Below are 21,601 nucleotides of genomic sequence, written 5' to 3' on the forward strand. Positions count from 1 at the left end.
CTAATAATCTAGCAAAGAACAAGTTTGTAGTTGAGATCCTGTGGTTGTTTTGTAGATAAACTGGCCATCACTTGAACAGCTGCTTAAATGCCAGCGACTCCCAGTTGACGATTGTTGGAAAAATGTCCAATTGTTAAAGGATTGCCATAGCTGCCGCAATTCTCACGACCACTGCACATACATTATAGAGTTCCTTGGGAAACCTGAATGAGCAGCCAAACCGACCGTATCGTCAATACCGTGTTCACAGTGTACCACTGCGGAGAGTCGATTCTGCAACCAAACCTGCACGATTTAGAACCAGTGCTGAAAATGTCATTTCGACATACCAGGTAGAGTTTTTGTCAACATTCAAAGTTTTGACCAGTGAAGAGAATTGTCAGACAAAACAGGCATGAAACAAGAGAGAAAGAAGACGCGGCGATTACTCTTTATCCCAACTGGTAACAGATATTGACATGATCTCGATTTTTTGTTGTTGCAGACAAAACGGAAGCTGAATTTGTTGCGTACTTTTCAACTCGTGACTAATCAATTATTACTAGCCTTAAATCGAAACTTTTTGATGGTACATCTTCAGCAGCGTTGCAGTGTTTACCGACTCGAGGTTACCGCTCGAAAATCACAATGCAGGGCTTAAAAATCTCTAAACTCGTGGTGCACGATCTTTGTCCTATTTTGTTCAAGTTGAGACAAACCTATGTCGCATTGGGTAGAATGTCACAACAAATTCAGGTTGCGACATTGTCGTTATTGTTGCGCGATGGTTGAATTTTGATTCACTGGTTTTGGCATAATGTTTCTCTCGAATACTAGTTATTTATAGTTTTTAACATCAATGTTGACGCAGTGCAGCCATAAGAAGTAATCACCCATGACGAAATAAAAGATGTATGCACCACAGTACTGCCGGATGATGCATAACTGTAGCGTGGTTCAAAAAATCATTTTTGCTCCACACCGCTTATTCGATACATAACCAGATTGTATGCCTTCTCCCAAAATTTGAGCTGATTTGGATGAAAATTGAGAGTGCACAAGCCCTTCAAAGTTTGTATGGGAATTACTATGGTAAAAGGACGTTTTTCATTCAATTGGCCGTAGAATTTCCCCAAATGCTCTAGAGTGTTAGTTGACCCTTGGTACTGCTGGGCTACTCTATCAGCTACAACTTTGCCGAAGACCACATTCAAATCGGACTGGGGGAACCCTAGAACGAACTTCTGAAGGAATATCAGAAAAAAATTCCGAAGGGATTTTTTAAAAATAATCTTGGAAAAGTTACCTTAGGAAATTCTTAAGAATCAGAGAATCTCCAGTGATAATGTATGTATGTATAAGAGAATCTCAGTAAATCTCAAAAACAACTTTACAATTAATTTTTTGGTTGAAACCAAGAATTATTTTATTGATGAATACCAGAAGGAATTTCTTGTGGAATTCTAAGTTCTGGAGAAGTTCCAAGTGATTGCAAAGAAAAACTTCTTGAGATTTTCTTAAAGTATCCCCGAAGAAATTTCTATAGGAATATGTGAAGGAAAACTTGATCCAGAAGATACTTGTTGAGAAATTCTTTCTGGAAGAAAGGAAACAACCTTAAACATTGGAGACAGAGCGGTTTTCCCGTGAGTTTCTTGTAGAACTGGTCCAGCTGCACAGGTTTCACATATACCATATATTGAATTTCAGCTTCTGAAATGAGCTGTAGGTGATTGAATCTGGATATGTCGAAATGACATTTTCAGCACGGTCGGGACTGCCTAAATGGATGTTTTTTACCCAAATGCATTCAGTTTATTATCTTAATAGATTTTATGGTTGAAAAGAAGCTTAAAAAGGGCAAGTGGCCAATAGATTCAAAGGGGGTCTTGTGGGATTTCAGAGGGCTTTCAATGATGTTTCAGGAGGGGAGAGGGAGGGTGTCAAAGGCGTTACAGGGTACTTCAGAGGCGTATACGGGGGTTTCGGAGGGCCTCAGGTGCTTTACAAGGGATCTGAGGGAGTTTTAGGAGGTTTTCAGGATGCTCCGGAGGCATTACAGTGCTCATGTGCTTTACAGAGGGTTACAGAAGCGTTTTCGGAGGTTTTAGAGTTCGAATGTGCGTTACAGGGGGTTCAAGGTGGTTTCAGGACTTTTCTGAGCCAAGTTAGGAAGTTTCAGAGGATTTACAGAGAATTTTAGCTGCCGGCCATGTCATAACATCTCAGCATGATCCGCCAAGAGTTCGACGCATTACTCGTGTCAACATCAAAGCTCTATCACTACTGCAGGAGACAGAAACATCCGTTCGTAGCATGAAATCGAACAGAACCCCGAGGATCAATCGCATGCCAGCCGAGATATGCTCAAAGCTGCGTCAATGTATGGGAAACCGCGACATTTCCGGCTGACTGGATACAAGGCGTAAGTCCTCTACAAAGTGATATTCTACCGGATACAGGAGAAGATTGATGCAACTCTTCGGCGGCAAGAAATAGGATTTTGTGCCGGACCATCCTGTGTGGACCATATTGTCACGCTCCATGTCATCCTGGAGCATATCATTGAATTCGAACAGTCTCTCTACCTGGTGTACATTGCATTGATTACGAAAAAGCTTTCGACCGTCTCAATCACGAAAATATGTGGGGAGTTCTCAGGCCCAAGTGTGTCCCTTAGAAAATCATCGATCTCACTGAAGCACAGTACGAGTCATTTCTGAGCAGAGTACTGCACTACGGTGTCTTGTCCGATTCCATCCAGGTCTGGAGTGAGGCAAGGATGTATTCTATCACCGATTTCCTCATCGTAATCGACAAGATCCAGGTAGGTGCAATTGATCGTGAACTAAATCGTGTCGTGGGTTGCTCTGGCATCTCTTATCATGGAGAATCGCTGTCGATCGCTTCTCGGTGGCAGATCTTACCATCAACGTCAACAAGACCAAATCGTTGGATGTAAACACGGTCAACCCTTCCAACTTTACGGTAGCTGGGTACGCAGTGAAGAATGTTCAAAGCTTCCAATATCCTGGTAGCCAAGTAGCGGCCGATGGCGCCACCAAGATCGACATACATACATATGTAGGTGCATGGATCAAGAATGCGAGGACTGCTTTTGCGAGCTTAAGAAATGTATGGAAAAACAATTAGATTAGTCGACGCTCTAAAATCCGAATTTTCAACACGAACGTGAAACCTGTGCTGCTGTATGCCAGTGAAACTTGGTGTGTATGTATTAGCAGAGAACAGTAGACGGCTGCAGGTCTTCATCAATAGATGTCTGCTGTACATAATTCGTGCATGGTGGCCTTAAAATTTGATCTCCAATGTGGAGGTCTATCGTCGATGTCATCAAAAGCTGATAACGACAGGAATTCGGGAGCGAAAGTGGAGGCCACTCTACGAAGGGACGAGAACGAAATCTGCAAGCAAGCGTTAAATTGGAATCCAGTAGGACATCGTAGCAGAGGCATACGCACAGGCTCAAGGCGGCATAGCCTCAACAACGAAATCAAGCAAGTCGCACATAAATTTGACCTGGTCACAGGTCATGACGATGACTAGCAATCGCCCAGGATTTTCCACTTCGGTCTTCTGCACCACCATGGGTGCTCAGCACTGAAGTAAGTAAGTATTTGAACATTTCCAAAATATCAAGTACCGTCGGTTAAATATCAATTTAAATGATATTTTATTGTTTATCTAAGGATTCCTATTCCAGATTTGACCAATCTCATCTATGCTGTAGCATTTATTACCATCCCTTTTCCGCATCCATATCCATCGATTTCACTCCTACAAACAGGTAAGAGATACTCCCAACGCAATGATGGCCGGCGTTCATACGATGGTCTGTGGCGCACAACGAAACGCGGTAATCGTACCTCTAGCCATCTACCTCTTTCGGCTGCACCGAACCGGTTGTGGCCGACCAACGGAGAAGACGAGATAGAAGATCAAACACACCACCGATGGGGATCTGAGCCCGAGAGTCCACCAGTTCGGTCCGTAACAACAGCATCAGCTCATCTCGTGGCACACTTGACGTCTACCATCGCGCAAGGGTGGTTGTGGTTTTTTTGCTTTCGGATACCCTACGGGTTCCAGTGGTGATCCGATCGGTCGTTGTCGATCGAGGCAAAATAGCGACGGGTTAAACGAAACGGGAGTTCATTTTGTTTTCCATAGTGCCGCCAAACGCAGCAGCGTTTCGAACGAGTGAAGTGAATTAATTATCTACGCGAGACGGGCGTACGTGGAGAATTCGAAGTCACACCTCTTTTTTGGCAGTTGAGTTGCTCTGTGAAACAAGTGCTACATGTGCTGCTGGTGATCAAGTGTTTTTGAACCTTTTGGGATTTGTCCAGAGGGTGCAGCGTGCCCAGCGAACCACGACCGAAAGTGATTTGTGTTGTTGATTATTTATGAAACATTTGACAAACCTATACTAATTAATTAGTGTATGTTCATAGTGTTATTATCAGGATTATTATTAAAATTGTCCATATTTGTGTAAGAGATTTTAACGAGAGGCAATTGGTTTGACGTTCGAAAAGTGACATATGTCAATTGAGAGTGCGAACAAACGGGGGAGTAAGTGTTTGTTAATTAATTTATAACATCAAAAATTAAGACGATGGTGCGGATTCTAGCATGCGTACGACGAAGTGCGAGTGCTTGGTAGTGATCGGTTCTTAACAACCTGGTGGTTAGGTTAACAACGATTAAACTGCATGACACAGAGCCAGGCATATCGACGCCGGAAGTGACACAACAAAGTGTGAACGTGAAATTTGTCGACTTCCCTTTCGAGCAAGCAATCAGAAGGAAGTTGTGAGCCTACTGGAGTAGAAGAGTAGTTCACACCCAAGCAGACAGAGGGGGGCTCGTTTTGAGTGTGTGCGCCAAACGATTCCTAAAGAGGAGTTAATTCTCATAATTGTGATAAATAATCTGCTCCTGTACAAAAGATTTATTAACAACTTGGGTCGGATTGAGCCTCGCACTACTGGGGCAGCGAGGCAGTCGTTAGAAGCAAAGTGTGATCTGCGACACCTAGGTCGATTCATCCGGGCCACCCAGAGCCAACTAGTCACTGTGAGTACCTATTATATTTGCGTTTTCGCAGATAGTTAATTTATTGAATTTTAAAATCATCATGAAAACACTAACCAGCGGGAACGGGACGGGTGGTTCGCACTTTCATTGTGAGCTAACGATGGCTTCATTGGATGTTGGGTGGTAATTAGACGTGGGGAAATTTGCAATTGAGTTATGTTATCTGAAACAGCACAGGGCAGCTTAGAGAAGGAGAGGAAGTCTCAAGAGACAATCTTTCAATGAACTCCTAAATTACGATGTTTAATAAATTTTCTAAAATATATTTTGAGCTTTTTTTCTTTTACATTTCAACCTACAAGCCAAATGTACTCAGTTAACGCTGTTTGCAAAAGCCCTAAGAGCACCAGTTTTAATATTGAGTATTAAGAGACATGTGATTATTAGTATTCATGGATTACAATTCGGGGAAAATGAAGCTCTGTATTTCTCACTTCTTCAAACAGTGTTGAACGTAACTTACTTTCAAATTTCAAGTACCTAATAATTTGTCAAAAATTTAAAGTCTTCCAATGTAAATTGAGTTGTAGTTGGAGTATAGTGAAGTTGTAGATAAAAAAAAACTCCTTGTTCAGCGCAAACGAATAATGGGGACGCATGGCTGTCCAAAATTCTTCCTCGTGTGAAAACGCACTTGTAAGAAATGACCAAACTTCTCCTTGTGTTAGTTACCAATATCGTTATTCGTTTTGAATCTGAGTTGCAACTGGATTGGCGGAAAATATGATAGCAATCAAACTACAATACAAGCAAATCGAAGGTTGATCTACTACAGTTCCAACTCGGGTTAGAACTGGATCACAAGAAAAGCGATTGGTAAACGCATTTCACGAACTTTCAAACTCAATTCCTAATTTGACTCCAATCGTCACTCTTGCTACATTGCACAATTGTCCCCTAGTCTCATTTTGCAGGACAGAAAGTTTAACGTTAAACCTTTCTTTTGTATCACGCTTTGAACAGGTCGTTGGCGTAGTGTACGATTTGGGTCAAACATGGCCCTCATGCAAGAAGAGCATGAATCTCGTTAATACAGATAAAAAAAAATGACATAAATGTCCCAAATAAAGGATAACGTGCCTCTGAAGCCGGCCTTCTGATACCTGGTCCACGCATCTCTGCGCTTCATTCCTTTTTGTACCAACCGAATCAGCAGCGAACACCAACTTTGCAGAGTTGTTGTCCGGTGTTATTGCAACATGCCCTGCCCACCGTATCCATACGGCTTTGACTACCTTAAGGATGCGGGTTCGCCGTAGAGTGCAACGAGCTCGTGTTATTATTGCTATGTTTATTATTATGATAGATTTTGGCACTTCTTACCAAAAAAGCTGGAAACTTTCACCTACGGCGGGCAATCGGAATGCCAGCTTGTCTAGGGACCTTAGGAGATATTTGGGGGCAACTCCGGTTACCAAGAGGATAGTCGGAACTACATATATGGACTTCCTCTAGGTTCCTCATCTGCATCAGCTCCTCCGCTAGGTCGTGGTACTTGTTAATCTTGCCGAAGAACGTTGTTCGGACATTAAGGTCTAGCGGTACAGCGATACAGCGATGTAGATGAGCTTCATCTTTTTGTCGTGAACCACAATGTCGGGCCGGTAGCAACGAATGAGGATAGCCGTAATGATCTCGGAATCCCAGTAAAGATCTATGAGACTATTTTCCAGAACCGGGTCTGGCTATTACTTGCAGTAGGGTACAAATATGTTGACTAAGTTATGCTTCAAAGCAAGCTTTTAGTGCACAATCTTGGCAACTTCGTTGTGACGATCGAGGTAAGCTTATGCAGCTAACACTGAACAGCCTACAACGATATGCTCCATCGATTCTTCAACTGAATTGTACTTTTTTCAGCGGTCCTCCACGTCTTTATTATATGTAACGCCGGTAATTCTTCATCGCATTTCCCCGCCCAAGTAACAATTTTGATTTTATCAAAGTTTTTTAGCGATTCAAAAACCCTAAACATAAAACCAGGGATGAAAAAATCTCATTCAATTGAATGAATTTCTGCTGAACTGAATGCTTTTGACATTCATTTTGTAGTAGGCTATGATAGATTTAGTTTGTACATTATGACAGAATAAAGGACGTAATAGTCGTATGTGGACGTATTTCATTCAATTCCTACAATTTTTAGCTCCGCTGTGAGATAATTGAAAGTGAACGCAGAAAAATTAAACACGCTCTGCGCTGATGGATGATTCATGTCAACACCGGCCGCATGAATGCGACTCGCCCATAAGCAAACGTGGTGAATTTTTGTCGTTTGAGTGCCGGTCACAGAGGAAAAAAGTTGCTTTTGAACCTCACCGTCTCCCCGATGTGAGCGAAAAGAGAATTTTTATTCTCTTTTCAATTGTCTCCGTGAAGGACAGGGGTCTCAACGTCAGAAACGGTGTGGTGAAAAGACAAAAACAAAAACTCACGTTCGTTGGAAGCTTCGTAATTGTTGCAACCGTGCATAAAACCATTGATGCCGACTTAAAAGTCATCTCGAGTTCTAATATGCCTCCGTAAGCCCACTTTCTGGCTAGTTGGCCCAGTCTTATTACGATCTACAGGACTTTCGTATGCATACCGGCTTAGGATTTCGGGTTGTATCATAGTTTTATCGTATCCCCGATATATCCTTCTAAATAAAACCATCTTCTGACTTGTCAAACATTTGTTTTGTTTATTTCTCACTATTGTTCGATCTTCAGCATAAATTATGCTTGGTTTATTACAGCCATCAATTGGAAAGATGTCAATCTGGAATTCAGATTTGTTTTCCTATTTAATACGTGCTAGGAGATATGCCACGGGAAATTTGTGGTGAATGTGACTGTGATAATGACAAAAAATAAGTGCGGTACACAAACTGTGCATTAATTGGAAGTTAAATGCATTTAATTTACTCGATGGAATTGGGTGCTTAAAAGGGTTTTTCAACATAGCGGAGTTTCAAAGACATTATGTAATTTTTCTGAAAATAAGCATAACGGAAACGTGTTGAATTGTTAAGTTTGATCACAAGCTGTACGTAAAATCATAATATTTAGTAATGATTTTTCTGTATGTACATAAATTATCCCGGCTAGGCGACATATTTTTCTGATAAAACTCTGTGTTCCTGATGATTCCTCCAATAGGACTAACCCTCCTGAGGTGGTCATATCTGAGCTCATGACAGAACTAGCGGTTTTATCACAGCATTTTTTGGTCTATGTTACGGCCACAAAATCTTTTGTTGGTTTTATGCATTGCCCCACAGTTTTGTGTATTTGTTTACAAAAAATCTCTCCGACAACAACCGCAAAAGAAATTTTTATTGAAATGGTATACAATAAGTGATAAAACCAATCCATGACTACTTGCTAGTCTTTAACTGAAGATATTCATAGCAGAAGTTATATGATAGTTTTATGGAATGCCAAAGGTGCAAAGTAAAAAACTACCACATAAAACTAATATAGAACAATAACCTTTTTCACATGCTCGTATAAAACCAGGATAAAACATGAATAAACCTTCAAGGCATGGTGATTGTTACTTGGGCGTATTGGATGGCTACCATGAAACCTTCTGTTTCCGGGAAGAGGTCACCTCGCACCAGCCACATGTTCGACGCCGCCTTATCGATGTCCTCGAGCACCACTTGGTGGGGGTACATCCCATGCAACTCCTTCCGCTTCCATGTTACAATCGTCTCGTCGACGGTCTTGATGTCGCAGTTCAGCTGGTAATATTCCTGCACTAGATGCAGAGGTCAGCTTCACATACAATGCAGTACATGTCATGACGGTTGTGGCTTTCTATAGAATATGCCCTCAGCTGCTGGATCTGGGAGACACATAGTGCCTGGATATTGGTGACGCCTCCTTCTGTGCGTGGCAGGGTGACCCTCTCGATGGACGACTTTAGATGGCGCTGCGATGCTTGGTGAACACCACTCATGCTGCTCGTTCTAACGCCTCGAGAGACACCGCAAATGTGTTGGTCGCCCAGCCAACCACATATCGTAAATCATTGTGTGGAAAAAATCGTATATTTTCATATATTGAATCGGAATTGTATAATAATATGTATATTTGTTAACAATAATTGCGTAAAATCGCATTTCAGTCAAATTAAATTTCAATTGCGATTTTGTTTCATATAGTCATCATAAAAGGTGCGAGACACTATTGGTAGGATGGCACAGAATCGGATAGAATCGTGAAAAAAACACTAGCTGACCCGGCAAACTTTGTGTTGCCCCATTTTAATTGTGGATCTTTCACTACGACACTTTAAATTGGTTGAGTTCTGATGGTTTTTGATATCTTCTGTTCCGGTAGAATCTTTAGTGGAATCCCTGAAGGTGTTCCTGATAAATTCCTCGAGGAATTGCTGGTAAATTACTGGTAAATCCTGGTGGAATTACTGGAGGAATCTCTTGAACAAATTTCTGAAGAAATCTCTGGAGGAATCCCTGGATTCTTTGAATAATTCGTTTATAAACTCCTGGAGGATGATTTCCTGGAGAAATTCCTTGATAAATTGCCGTTGTAATTTCTGTACGAATTATTGGATTCATTTCTGCAAGAATTCCTGAGGTAATTTCTGCAGGAGTTCCTGGGGTATTTCCTGGTGGAATTTTAAAGGTATTCCTGGTGTAGTCCCAGAATCAAACCCTGAAGAAATGACTGGATGAATCCCTGGAGGAATGCCTATGAAAATCCCTGGGGGAACTCCTGGAGGAATGCCTGGAGGTATTCCTAAAAGAATTCCTGGAGGAATTCCAAGAGCGATCCCTAGAGAAGCTCCTAAAGGAATGCCTAGAGACATGCCTGTGCGAATTCCTGGAGGAATATCTAAAGAAATTCCTTGAGAAATCTTCAGATGAACTTCTGGAGAAATTTCTCGAGGATTTTCTTGAAGAATCGCTGGTAAACTTTCAGGTAGAATCCCTGGAGGAATCCTCCAAAGAATTTCAGGAGAAATTCCTCGAGGATTTTTTTATTTAATTTTTACTGGAATTTCATGAGGTATATCTTGAAAATACCCTGAGGAATCACTGGAGGAATCCTTGAGAAATCTCCAAAGGAACTCCTGGAGGAATCCCTGCAGAAATTCCATTATGAATTTCCAGAGAAATTTCTGGAGGAACTCCTGGAAAAATTCTTGGTGGAATATCTGGAGGAATCATCGGAAGAATTCCTGGAAGAATCTTTAGAGGAATCCCTAAATGAATTTCTGGTAAATACCTGGACCAATTCCTGAAGGAATTCCTGGAGGAAATTCTTGTGGGATTCCTGGAGGGATCCCTTGAAGCAATTCCTGGAAAAATATCTGGAGGAATCCTTGGAAGAATACCTGTAGGAGAAATTTCTGGAAAAATTCCTCAAGGAAATCCTGAAGGAAATGCCTGGATGAAATCCAGAATTCCTGAGGTAAATTCTGCAGGAATTCCTGAGTTAGTATCTGCAGGAATTCCTGGGGTAATTCCTGGTTGAAATCTTAAAGGTATTCCTGAAGAAGTCCCAGAATTAAATCCTGAAGGAATGCCTAGATGAATCTCTGAAGCAGTGTTGCATTTGAACGGAACGAGAGCAGATAAGCATGCTAATTGTTCATTAAAACTGAACTTGATCACAGCAATCATGGATCATCGTTCAAAACATTTCAACGGCTCATGAACTCTCAGTTCAGTTCTAAAATTTGAACGCGTTCAAAATCTTCGACTGATATTCAACTGAATATATATATATATCTAAAACTAGCCAGTTTCATCGGTTTTAACTTGGTTAAACATGGACTCTTCAAATTTTCACCATAAAGCCTTAAATGGTCGGAATTCCGTTTAGTGTTATCCTGTATGATGAAACAACGGAGCTACGTAATTTACTGGCGTGTTGTGTTTCTTAATTATCCGAGATGCAGCTGTAAAACTTGGTACATACTGTTCATGATAATTTAAAAGCATACAGTAGGATCTTGAGTATGTCAATTGCAATGTAGCTTATGATTTGTAATAAAGTTACATAATAATGATAAGCGGTGAAGCATATCTACTACATACATACAACGTAGGACATAGTATTAATTCCGTATAAAAAAATCAAGCCGTTCCGTTGAAAATTGGGCGAGACATTGCGGAATAAAATGAAAATTAGAATCGGTACACATGTGGCCAAACTTTCTATGTAGCTGCGTGACAAAAACTGTGCTGTGTATCAAATATTAGACAAGGTCATAAAACCATATTGATATTTTTTAAATTCACAATCTAAAACAATTTTTCCGTCGCAAGGTAATATACACAATTGTGGTTAACTTTTTTCAATTTGGATTTTTTTAATTGTGTCACACCTAATATAAGCAATAAAAAAGTTTTTCACGATAGGTTGAATTAATTTATTTAAAAGTAACAATGTAATGATGCCTTAACCATCCAAAAACTACAATGGCGTGGGTGATATAAATGTAACGAGATATTATACATATTTTATCTACTATGCATATTCTAAGATAACACAATTGAACAAATCGTCATTCAACTTAACAAATAATATGTTTGCCAAATTTTCGTCTGAAATACGGAGCCTTCTATCAGTGAGAATGACACTAAGGGCACTAAACGACCTTTCAACCGACACCTGAGTGCATGGAGCAGCTAGAACCATTTGTGATAGTTCGTAAAGTTCTGGCCCAGCCGATCGCATCATTTTCCAGTACGAAAGAACATTGGTATCGGATGAAACTCGAGCCTGGGTGCACAGCATTTCCAGTTTTTGCTCGAAACTTCTTTGTGATAAGTCCTCTGCAGATTCCTTTGCACGTAACATCTGTTCGATTTTCGAGGTTGTTGTTTGATCTGGTGACAATTTCTGTTTCTCTTCGTTAGGCTTTCTTGCAAATCGATGTTTGATCTTTTCCCATACGTTAAGCAAATGCTTCTAAAACATTGAAAACATGGTTAAAAATAAAAATACTTTCATTTGCATCATTTACCTTTGCAGTAGCCCTCTGTTCTTGTGTAATCAGCTCACTTCCTCTGTAGTTTATCCGAGGATCCAAATAAATTGCTGCCAGAAATGCATTGTTATCAAAAAGCTTGGACTTTCGTTTCTCCATCGCTTGAAGTATGTTTCTCGCCAAAGGTGAATCCACGTCTTCAAGCTCAAGGCAACATGTCAACCAAACGAAGTAGAAATCACCCATGGTTATTGCTTCACTCTGAAGTTTTTTCGTAGCCAAATGAACTGGTTTGAAAGCCTTTGAGAAATCTTCAATAAATTTCCACATTTTCGCTCCAATTTTTAATGTTTTGTCATTTTTCAAAACAGTCTGCACCTCCTGACGAATGTTTTCGGCCGTCTGCGCAACTTTGATATCGATCATTCCTAAAGTCCTTACCGTCATTTTGGTGTCCTTTAAATATTGAGCATTGACACCCAAGATGCTTCGGCTTTTTCTTGTAGCTGAGTCCAACTTGATGCATACGAACTTGTTTTTAAGATCTTCTGTAATACGTTTCTTGATTTGATCTGCGGTATATTTTACTTTTGACGGCATATTATTTCGGTTTAGCTTTATCTTTAGAGCATCCTGAATTTTGGCCAGAATTTCACAAATGCCAGGTTTTTCGAAAACGGACAGCGGCAAACCACCTGATGTTACCATCTTCACGCAGGCTCTTGTGAAAAAATTTGTATCGATTTCAACTGATATTTGACCATTTTCTTGGGTGATGGTCCGCTGTCATCCAAGGTTTCTTCATCAGGATCAAGCCCCAGCTCAAAAAACTGCTTTGGATGATTATCCTTTAAATGACGCTTCAGGTTGCTTTTTTTCGTGGACATGAGTTGCTTTTTGCATATCTTGCATTTAGCCGGAGGAACAAGGAGATCATCAAACTGACTTGAAATAATAGCGGTAGATTCCTTCGGAGGAAGCTTGCGCTTTACTGGAGTTATTTTATTTTTCGATTCCTAATATGTATGTTGGAAATTACCATTAATTCAGCTTTAAAGCTGTAACACGTAATAACCTACCATTGAAAAACGTTGGGTAGTTCGAGGTTTGAAATTTGAGCAGAGGAACTCCGTTGAAAGATTAAATCTGATTTGACAAGCTACCTTCAAATAACGTCTTGAAAATGATCATTGTTCGTTTTGTGAGCGTTCAAAGCCTGCTTCAAGATCCTTTTTCTGAACTGAACGCGCGATCTTTTCAACAGCTCACTGAGTTCAGTTCATTTTTTCTGAACGCAAATTGAACGCGTTCAAATGCAACACTGCAGTCTGAAGGCATCCCTTTAGAAATCCCTGGATGAATGACTGAAGGTATTTCTAAAGGAATTTCTGGAGGAATTCCCAAAAGAATTCGTGCAGGAATTCCAAGAGCAATCCCTAGAGGAACTCCTGAAGGAATTCCAGTAGACATACCTGAGAGAATTTCTGGAGAAATCTCTGGAGAAATTCCTTGAGCTATCTTCTAAGGAACTCCTGGAGGAATCTCTAGAGAAACCCCTAGAGAAATTTCTGGTGGATTTTATTGAAGAATCACTGGAGAACTTCCAGGAAGAATCCCTGGAGGAATTCTTGAACAAATCCCTGAAAGAATTCCTGGAGGAGTTCTAAATCCCCACTTAAGGACAAATCCCCAAAGAAATATGTCTTGTGGAATCCCTAGATGCATTCTTGAAGGAATCTCTGGGAGAATCCAGTCATTTTGATTCTTCAAAACTGCAATCCAGATTTGCATATTCAAGTATCGGGCGACCATGTAATCTCAAGTTATGCCCCCTGCGCCCCCTCCAGAAAAAAATTACCCGGTTTTTCCGGGATGTAGTACTCCTCATAAACCTGCCGGTTGGTGGCAGCCCTCTCAAGCCAGTTGAATTTTTCGGTCGGTGGATGCTAGCGCGATCATTCTGCGTCCCGATATCGTTTTACTTGTCCTTGCTTGGTGATATATACAGTGACCCCACAATTTATGAATCGGAAAAAATGACCACAGTTTATGGATCACTCCATTTGATCAACATGGTGATTCATAAATAGTGTACAAAAATTAAGGTGATTCAACGGTGTGGGGTAACTGTAGGTCTGTACCATGGTAGTAAAATCGGACAGGCTGAATCCTGAAACGCCCAAATATGCAGACCACCATCAATACTGGCGTACTTCTATTTTGTGAAGATTCTCATCATTATCAACGCTCTATGACCTAAGCCGAAAAAATAGTGTCTTACCTGCTCTTACTGACGCCTTAGCTTGAGCAATCATGTTGAATCTCTAGTTCTCCCCTTGAGATATTCCGATTCCTATTCGTCAAAGATAATACCGTGACATCACCTTTTTCAGTTCCTAATTCCGTCCACACTATGTAAAAATGGCTTGAACGGAGTTGGGAACCGAAAAAGAAGTGATTGTGATTTGGTGTTGTCACGATGTATCTTTCGAATATATTTTTAGGTTCAAAAATATTATGATCACGAAATTTAACCTTTAGAAATAGTGTGTGAAGAACAGAGGCAGGGGTCCCTGCCCAAATGTTCAAATCCCAATTCAAAGAAAAAAAAAAGAATGACCACTTTATTTAATTCACAACTTCCCGTAAGAGATTTGAGATATGGACTGAACATTGCTTCCAAAACTAATGAAAACTGATAAAAAACTGAATGTTAAACTCTAGCCTAAATAAACTTTTCTGGAACATAGCCTTCTTTTAGGATTCATATATAAGAAACTTACTCGATGTTAGCTGAATATGTAGCTTCATTTTTGGTATTCATCCCACTGCGCGCGGATTTTGAATTTTATTAGGTGGTAATTGAAGCGATTGCATTCATGGCACCTACCTATTTCGATCCCCAAGAATCGACAACCCAATCGCTCAGTTATACCCAAACCAACCGCTCGTGTAAAGGATGAAAAGTTACTTCTGTAGGACGTCTTCTATGTCTATATGGAAAGCAATAGATTTACCTTCGTTCCATTTCGTGAGTTTTCAGAGAGATGTTGGTCTTAAAGATCATAATAGCTTCGCGGTCGTCCTTGGCTGTGTCAATTTTGCCAACGTTGGATTGGTCTTTTTTTCGAATTTGAATGCGTAGGTAGGTACATGGAGTGTCGACAAATTACCTGACCGACAGCGCTAAAGGACGCATGAGCTAACGCAATCAGTCCGGACTTCTTGCGTTTCGCAATCTCCATTGAAAGTAATGTACCTACCTAGACTATGATTGTCAGTAACTTTGCCATACTCCTGGGAAGCTACAGTACGCTGGCATATCCGGTCCATCTCCATTTAATGTCCATTTCAATCAGGTATGTGTCGTAAAATCTATTTATTGAGGCGGTTCCGCGATCAACAAAATAGTTTCAAAATTGAACCACTTCTGAAATGTTTATTGCACATAGCTGTCCCGGCAAACGTCGTACTGCCTGCCTACTGTGTTTTTTGACATGCAGCTTCAAAGGGACGTCCCCCGCAAAGTCATCTGTATGGAAGCCACCCGTTCCCGAGACCGGAGAGGTCCCGCACCAAGCTAAGAACCTTCCCCGGCACCAACAGTACCCACACACAAAATTTCACACCGATCGGTTCAGTAGTTTCCGAATGCATAGCGGTCAGACAGACAGACAGACAGACAGACAGACAGACAGACAGACAGACAGACAGACAGAAATTCAGATATATATAGATTTCTTTGAGTCGTGGAAATCGTCGCTTCACATCGTATATGAATCTGCTAAATCGAGATTGCTACCTAAAGGTATGATCAAAATCGGTAAAATCGTATCCACTTATTCGCGAGCGGTAATGGCATTCTCCTCCTCACCCCTTCGCCCATCGTTCGTCGGCGCCAACCGATTGCGATCCCCATGAAACGTCAAAATACGAATCGGTTAGTTGTGCCCGCCGCCGCCATTACCACTCGCGGATAAGTGGATACAACTATAACATACTTACCTTACTAGGCTAAGGCCGGGGTGGCCTCTGCTGTACATAGTAGCCGTCTCCATTCCACTCGGTCCATGGCAGTTTGTCTCCAGTTCCGCAATCTGCGTAGGGTCCGCAGATCGTCCTCTACTTGGTCGACCCACCTAGCTCGCTGCGCTCCAGGTCTTCTTGTACCGGTCGGATGACTCTTGAGAACCATTTTAGTCGGTTTGCTATCCGACATCCGGATGACGTGACCCGCCCACCGTAGCCCCCCGATTTTCGCGGTATGGACGATGGTTGGTTCTCTTAGCAGCTGATGCAGCTCGTGGTTCATTCGCCTTCTCCAAGTCCCGTCTTCCATCTGCACTCCGCCGTAGATGGTACGCAACACCTTCCGTTCGAAAACTCCAAGGGCGCGTTGGTCCTCTGCACGTAGGGTCCATGTTTCGTGCCCATAGAGGACTATCGGTCTAATCAGCGTTTTGTAGATGGTTAACTTCGTGTTACGGCGAACTTTATTCGATCGTAGAGTTCTGTGGAGTCCAAAGTAAGCACGATTTCCTGCCACAATGCGCCTCTAAATTTCTCTGCTGGTGTCGTTGTCGGCGGTCACCAGTGAGCCCAAGTACACGAGTTCTTCAACCGCCTCGATTTCATCACCGTCGATATAAATTCGGGGTGGCGGGCGCGGTGATTCCTCCCTGGAGCCCTTTGCCATCATGTACTTTGTCTTCGACACATTAATGACTAATCCGATTCGCCTGACTTCACTCTTAAGTCCGATGTACGATTCCGCCATCGTCTCAAATTTACGAGCAATAATATCAATATCATCAGCGAAACCAAGCAGCTGGACGGACTTCGTGAGAATCGTACCACTCGTGTTAATCCCCGCTCTCCTTATTACACCCTCTAACGCAATGTTGAACAGCAAGCACGAAAGACCATCACCTTGCCGTAACCCTCTGCGAGATTCGAAGGGACTCGAGAGTGTCCACTCCGGGAATCTGTATTCGTGCATAATCTGCCATAGCTGTTCTCGATCGATTGTATCATACGCCGCGCCGATTTGAAATCGATAAACAAGTGATGAGTGGGCACGTTGTATTCGCGGCATTTATGCAACACCTGGCGGATGGCGAACATCTGGTCCGTTGTAGCGCGTTCACCCATGAATCCAGCCTGATATTGCCCCACGAACTCTCTTGCAATCGGTGATAGACGGCGGCATAAAATTTGGGAGAGTACCTTGTAGGCAGCGCTCAGTAGTGTGATCGCGCGATAGTTCCCGCAATCCAACTTGTCGCCCTTTTTGTAGATGGGACACACGATACCTTCCTTCCATTCCTCCGGTAATACTTCCTCCTCCCAAATCTCACCAGTGCTTCTCCACCTATTTTAGAAGCTCGCTTGGTAGTTGATCTGCTCCAGCAGCTTTGTTGTTTTTCAACCGGCCAACCTCCTCCTCAATCTCTTGGAGGTCAGGGGCCGGAAGTCTTTCGTCGTGTGCACATAATCCTAAATCTGTTACCACGCCACCTTCGGTACTTGCAACGTCGCCATTAAGGTGCTCATCGTGATGCTGCCGCCACCTGTCGACCACCTCACGCTCGCTCGTGAGTATATTTTCGTGATTATCTCGGCACATGTCGGCCTGTGGCACGAAGCCTCTGCGCGAGCGGTTCAGCTTCTCGTAGAACTTTCGTGTGTCCTTAGCGCGGTACAGCTCTTCCATCGCTTCGCGATCTCGTTCTTCCTGCTGGCGCTTCTTCATCCGAAAGACTGAGTTCTGCCTATTCCGCGCCTGTTTGTAACGTGCCTCATTCGCTCTCGTACGGTGTTGCAGCATTCTCGCCCATGCTGGATTCTTCTCGTTTTTGAACTGTTCACATTCACCGTCGTACCAGTCGTTTCTGTGATTCGGAGTCGCCAAGCCTAATGCTGTAGCCGAGGTACTACCTACACGGAGAAAACAAAGTACCCAAATATGAGCTTATTTCACCCAACTTCGGGGTTGCGTGCGGAAACCCATATTTGAGTTCGTGGAAGCGATGTTGAAGTGGGTTTTTTAGATTTGATCCCTTGTGGCAAAGTACCTACCGGCTAAGGTTTTTTCACCCAGCTGCTAGTTCAAAATACTCAAATTTGAGTTCCCTGCTGTTTACTCAATTTTGGCTTCCCGCACCGAATTGTCAAAGTTGGGTTGGTTTGCTCTTCGCTCTCTGACAACAACAAAGAGAGTGGATGAGAGAGGAGACATAAAAGAATTCAAAAGTGAGTTTAAAAAAACTCAAATTTAGGTACTTGAGTTTCTCCGTGTATGGCGGATCCGATGTCCGTCCAGCCATCTTCAAGTGTAGCTGTGCCAAGCTGCTCTTCCGTTGGTAGGGCCACTGCTAACTGCTGCGCGTAGTCTTGAGCCACTTCTACGTTACGCAGCTGCTCGATGTTGAGTCGCGGCGTTCGACTTCGACGCGTGTCGAATGTTTTGAACGCATGCATACAGCTACTAGGTAGTGATCCAAATCTATATTCGTACTGCGGTATGTGCGGACATTGGTTTGGTTATATCCGAGAAGAATTTACCGTCGATTAGAACGTGGTCGATTTGGTTTTCTGTTTGATGGTCGGGTGATCTCCAGGTGGCTTTGTGGATATCTTTACGGGGGAAGAAGGTGCTTCGGACTACCATACCATGGAGTTTACGCATCGCTGGCCGTTATCATTCGATACGGCGTGCAGGCTGTTTCGCCCGATTACCGGTCTGTACATTTCCTCCCTTCCTACCTGCACGTTCATGTCGCCGACAACGATTTTCACGTCACGCGGCGAGTAACCATCGTATGTTTGCTCTACCTGCGCGTAGAACGCTTCTTTCTCGTCATCAGGTCTCCCTTCGTGTGGGCAGTGGACGTTGATGATGCTATAGTTGAAGAAACGGCCCTTAACTCTTAACATGCACATCCTTGCGTTGATCGGCTGCCACCCGATCACACGTTGTCGCATCTTGCCCAACACTATAAATCCTGTTCCCAGTTCATTGGTGGGGCCACAGCTTTGGTAGAAGGTAGCCGCTCGATGCCCGCTTTTCCACACTTTCTGTCCAGTCCAACAAAGTTCCTGCAACGCCACGATGTTGAAGTTGCGGGGATGTAGTTCGTCGTAGATTATCCTGTCACATCCTGCGAAACCTAGTGACTTGCAATTCCATGTTCCAAGTTTCCAATCGTAGTCCTTATTTCGTCGCGTGGGTCTTTGCCGATTGTATCGAGTCGTATTTTCTCCTATGTTATTCGCAATGGGGTTTTTACGGGTGGCTTATTGGGCCTACGCCAACACTCCTGTCTCGCCGGAGGGCCATCGTGCCAGTTCTGTTTAACGTACCAACCAACACTGGGACGACCACGCTGATGGGGCTACCGCCTTGGATCTAGCTGGGCGTGGTGCAGCATTTCTTATTCAGCCGCTGGATGCCAGAACAGACGCTGTTTGAGCCGCACCTCCTTGGTGAACAGACACTCGGGTCGTACCTCCTCAATCTAGCTGAAGTCAGAAGGACAACAGTGCCCAGGCTGCACTACCAGCTAAGCACACAACTCTTAGCTGGCGGTCTTTGTCATCGTTTGACCCGTGGAAGCATGAGGTAGGAACTTGTGAGGACCAGAGCTATGTTGGACGCTCTCCTTATCGACTCACCGTTTTGCAGCCCTACAACTATAACAATGTGTATATTGATCGTTTCCGTCATACTTGCGTCGTATACGTAGTGAACGTAATCGTAGAAATCGTATATGATATGAATTACGCGAACTAACCAGTCTTTACCGTGCCTCTATGGCATTCGGATGTCGAACAGCCGCTCCTAACCCAGGGAATACAAACTGACGTTTGCAGAAGTTAATCCCCTTAACCCTCAAACCCTGTTTGGGACTAGCGGTGTCCGCTCTAAATACACCACTGTCATTGGAACCATCAGTGCCATCCAATTCGAAATTCTGCTGATTTACACTCGCTTTGGATATGAAGTACTTCTATACTACCACAACTACGAGTATCGTGTTTTGGAGAAATTTCTATTCGTTTATCTACGGCAACGATCATCGACGACGTGATACGGAGGTTTTGGGCTAATTTATCACTTCTAGTCAGTATAGTGCCGGACGGCAGTCGCTGCTGGGTTTGCCCCAGCAGTCATTTTAATATGTTAAATGTTTTTCGTGTACTCCTGTAAATAAAATGTACAGTTTGTAATGTAAATATATGTCGGTAGTTTTGGAACCACGTCACACGTGTATTATCTCCTCATTAGAAGGAATTGCTGCCAAATATGTGGAACCCGGCAGAGGAGTGAACTCTGCTACTAATCCTCCCCCCCGCCCACTACACCTGCTAGAACAACACGGTTCGTGTTGGGAGCGATCACCAAACTACAGTCCACTGGTATCGAAGACCCGCAACCCAACAAACCCCAAACCTTGGCATAAAAAAAATAGAATTTTTGGTTACAGAGATAACGTGGGAAAACATGAAATCAAAATAATAGTTACAGTTTAATGTTCTTAAATACAAAATTTACATGTATTTGTTATTTGTTTTTTTTTTAACAAAAGCATAAACGCCAAAAACTCGTGCTACATATAAAATGCGTTACATCTTCGTCTATTGAGAGAATTATTAGATTGTTTTGATATTCAGGTATCAGTAGGTCGGCTCTAGAGGCACGTTCTCCTCCATTCGGGAAATTTGTGCCAATGTTTGATATTAGTAACTCCATTTAAATTTATTTAAAATACTTCAATAAATTCATTCCAAAATTACCGAAGTCTAACCTGTGGCGCCCCTTTTACACGCGATCAATCGCCAAAACCTAACCGCTGACGTATCTACACGTATATAAACACCTAATTAACACCAACGTGGCATGTATTTTTACCACTTAGCAACGATCCCCGAAATTGATACCATTCTGATAGGCAGATAATAACTCATTCTGTCACGAAAACTGGGGAACCGGTCGGTACTGCCGGTGACCGTCGAGAGTGACTTTGGGAGATCAGCTGACTTCGAGCCAACAGATCGTGTCCGATTTTAGGCCTTCTGACGCTGTGACCTTTCATGTGCATCGGCAAATTTCCTCCATCGACGGAGGCATAATCCATTTATGACCTCCTGCGGAAATGTCTTAATCAATCGCGATCGCATTGATTGTGGATCACTAGAAAAAGACAAGCACGGCTGTGGGATGAGTCAAGACACCGGCACCAGTCGGTCTCCACCAAAGAGCGCACACCAGAAGCTGTCGTAGATTGATTGTCCATAGGTGTTTTATTGGAGGGAGCGAATTTGCCGCCGATGGGAGATTTAAAATTTTATTGGACTAAACGAGTGGTAGCCTGTCGGTCGAGCTTGCCGCTCGCTCATCATCATCATCATCGTCTTCGCCGGCCTCCTCGCCGAGATGACCCACACCGTGTGAGAGAGTACGAAACGAAAGGCTTCCAGCAAATAAATTATGGGAAAAGAGGCAAAGCCCAGAACCGTTCAAGGGTCGATCGATGAGAATCTGGGAAGTGTG

The 21,601-nt window shown here is 42.7% G+C and overlaps 2 protein-coding genes across 2 annotated transcripts in view; one reads left to right on the forward strand and one right to left on the reverse strand.

Moving 5' to 3' along the window:
* Positions 1-3,983: 3,983 nt before the first annotated feature.
* Positions 3,984-21,601, forward strand: part of LOC109418885 (T-related protein) — a 42,044-nt gene continuing 24,426 nt past the window's right edge. Inside the window, exon 1 of the mRNA XM_062860230.1 lies at positions 3,984-5,079. The gene's annotated coding sequence lies outside the window, so the exon portion shown is untranslated. The remainder of the gene's footprint in view (positions 5,080-21,601) is intronic.
* LOC134291881 (uncharacterized) lies at positions 10,663-13,366 on the reverse strand. Its single transcript, XM_062860229.1, has 2 exons — positions 12,085-13,366; positions 10,663-12,029 (listed from the first exon to the last, which is right to left on the reverse strand). Exons 1-2 carry the CDS (start codon positions 12,754-12,756, stop codon positions 11,586-11,588), a joined length of 1,116 nt encoding a protein of 371 aa, XP_062716213.1. The 5' UTR covers positions 12,757-13,366; the 3' UTR covers positions 10,663-11,585.

Source organism: Aedes albopictus, chromosome 3, assembly GCF_035046485.1.
Source record: "Aedes albopictus strain Foshan chromosome 3, AalbF5, whole genome shotgun sequence".
In the NCBI taxonomy this organism is placed as follows: Eukaryota; Metazoa; Arthropoda; class Insecta; order Diptera; family Culicidae; genus Aedes; species Aedes albopictus.

Coding starts and splice junctions, on each gene's coding strand:
- LOC134291881 (XM_062860229.1), bottom strand. CDS start 12,756: ATGGTAACATCAGGTGGTTTGCCGCTGTCCGTTTTCGAAAAACCTGGC. Junction 12,030..12,084: donor AACAGAGGGCTACTGCAAAG/GTAAATGATGCA, acceptor TCAATGTTTTAG/AAGCATTTGCTTAACGTATG.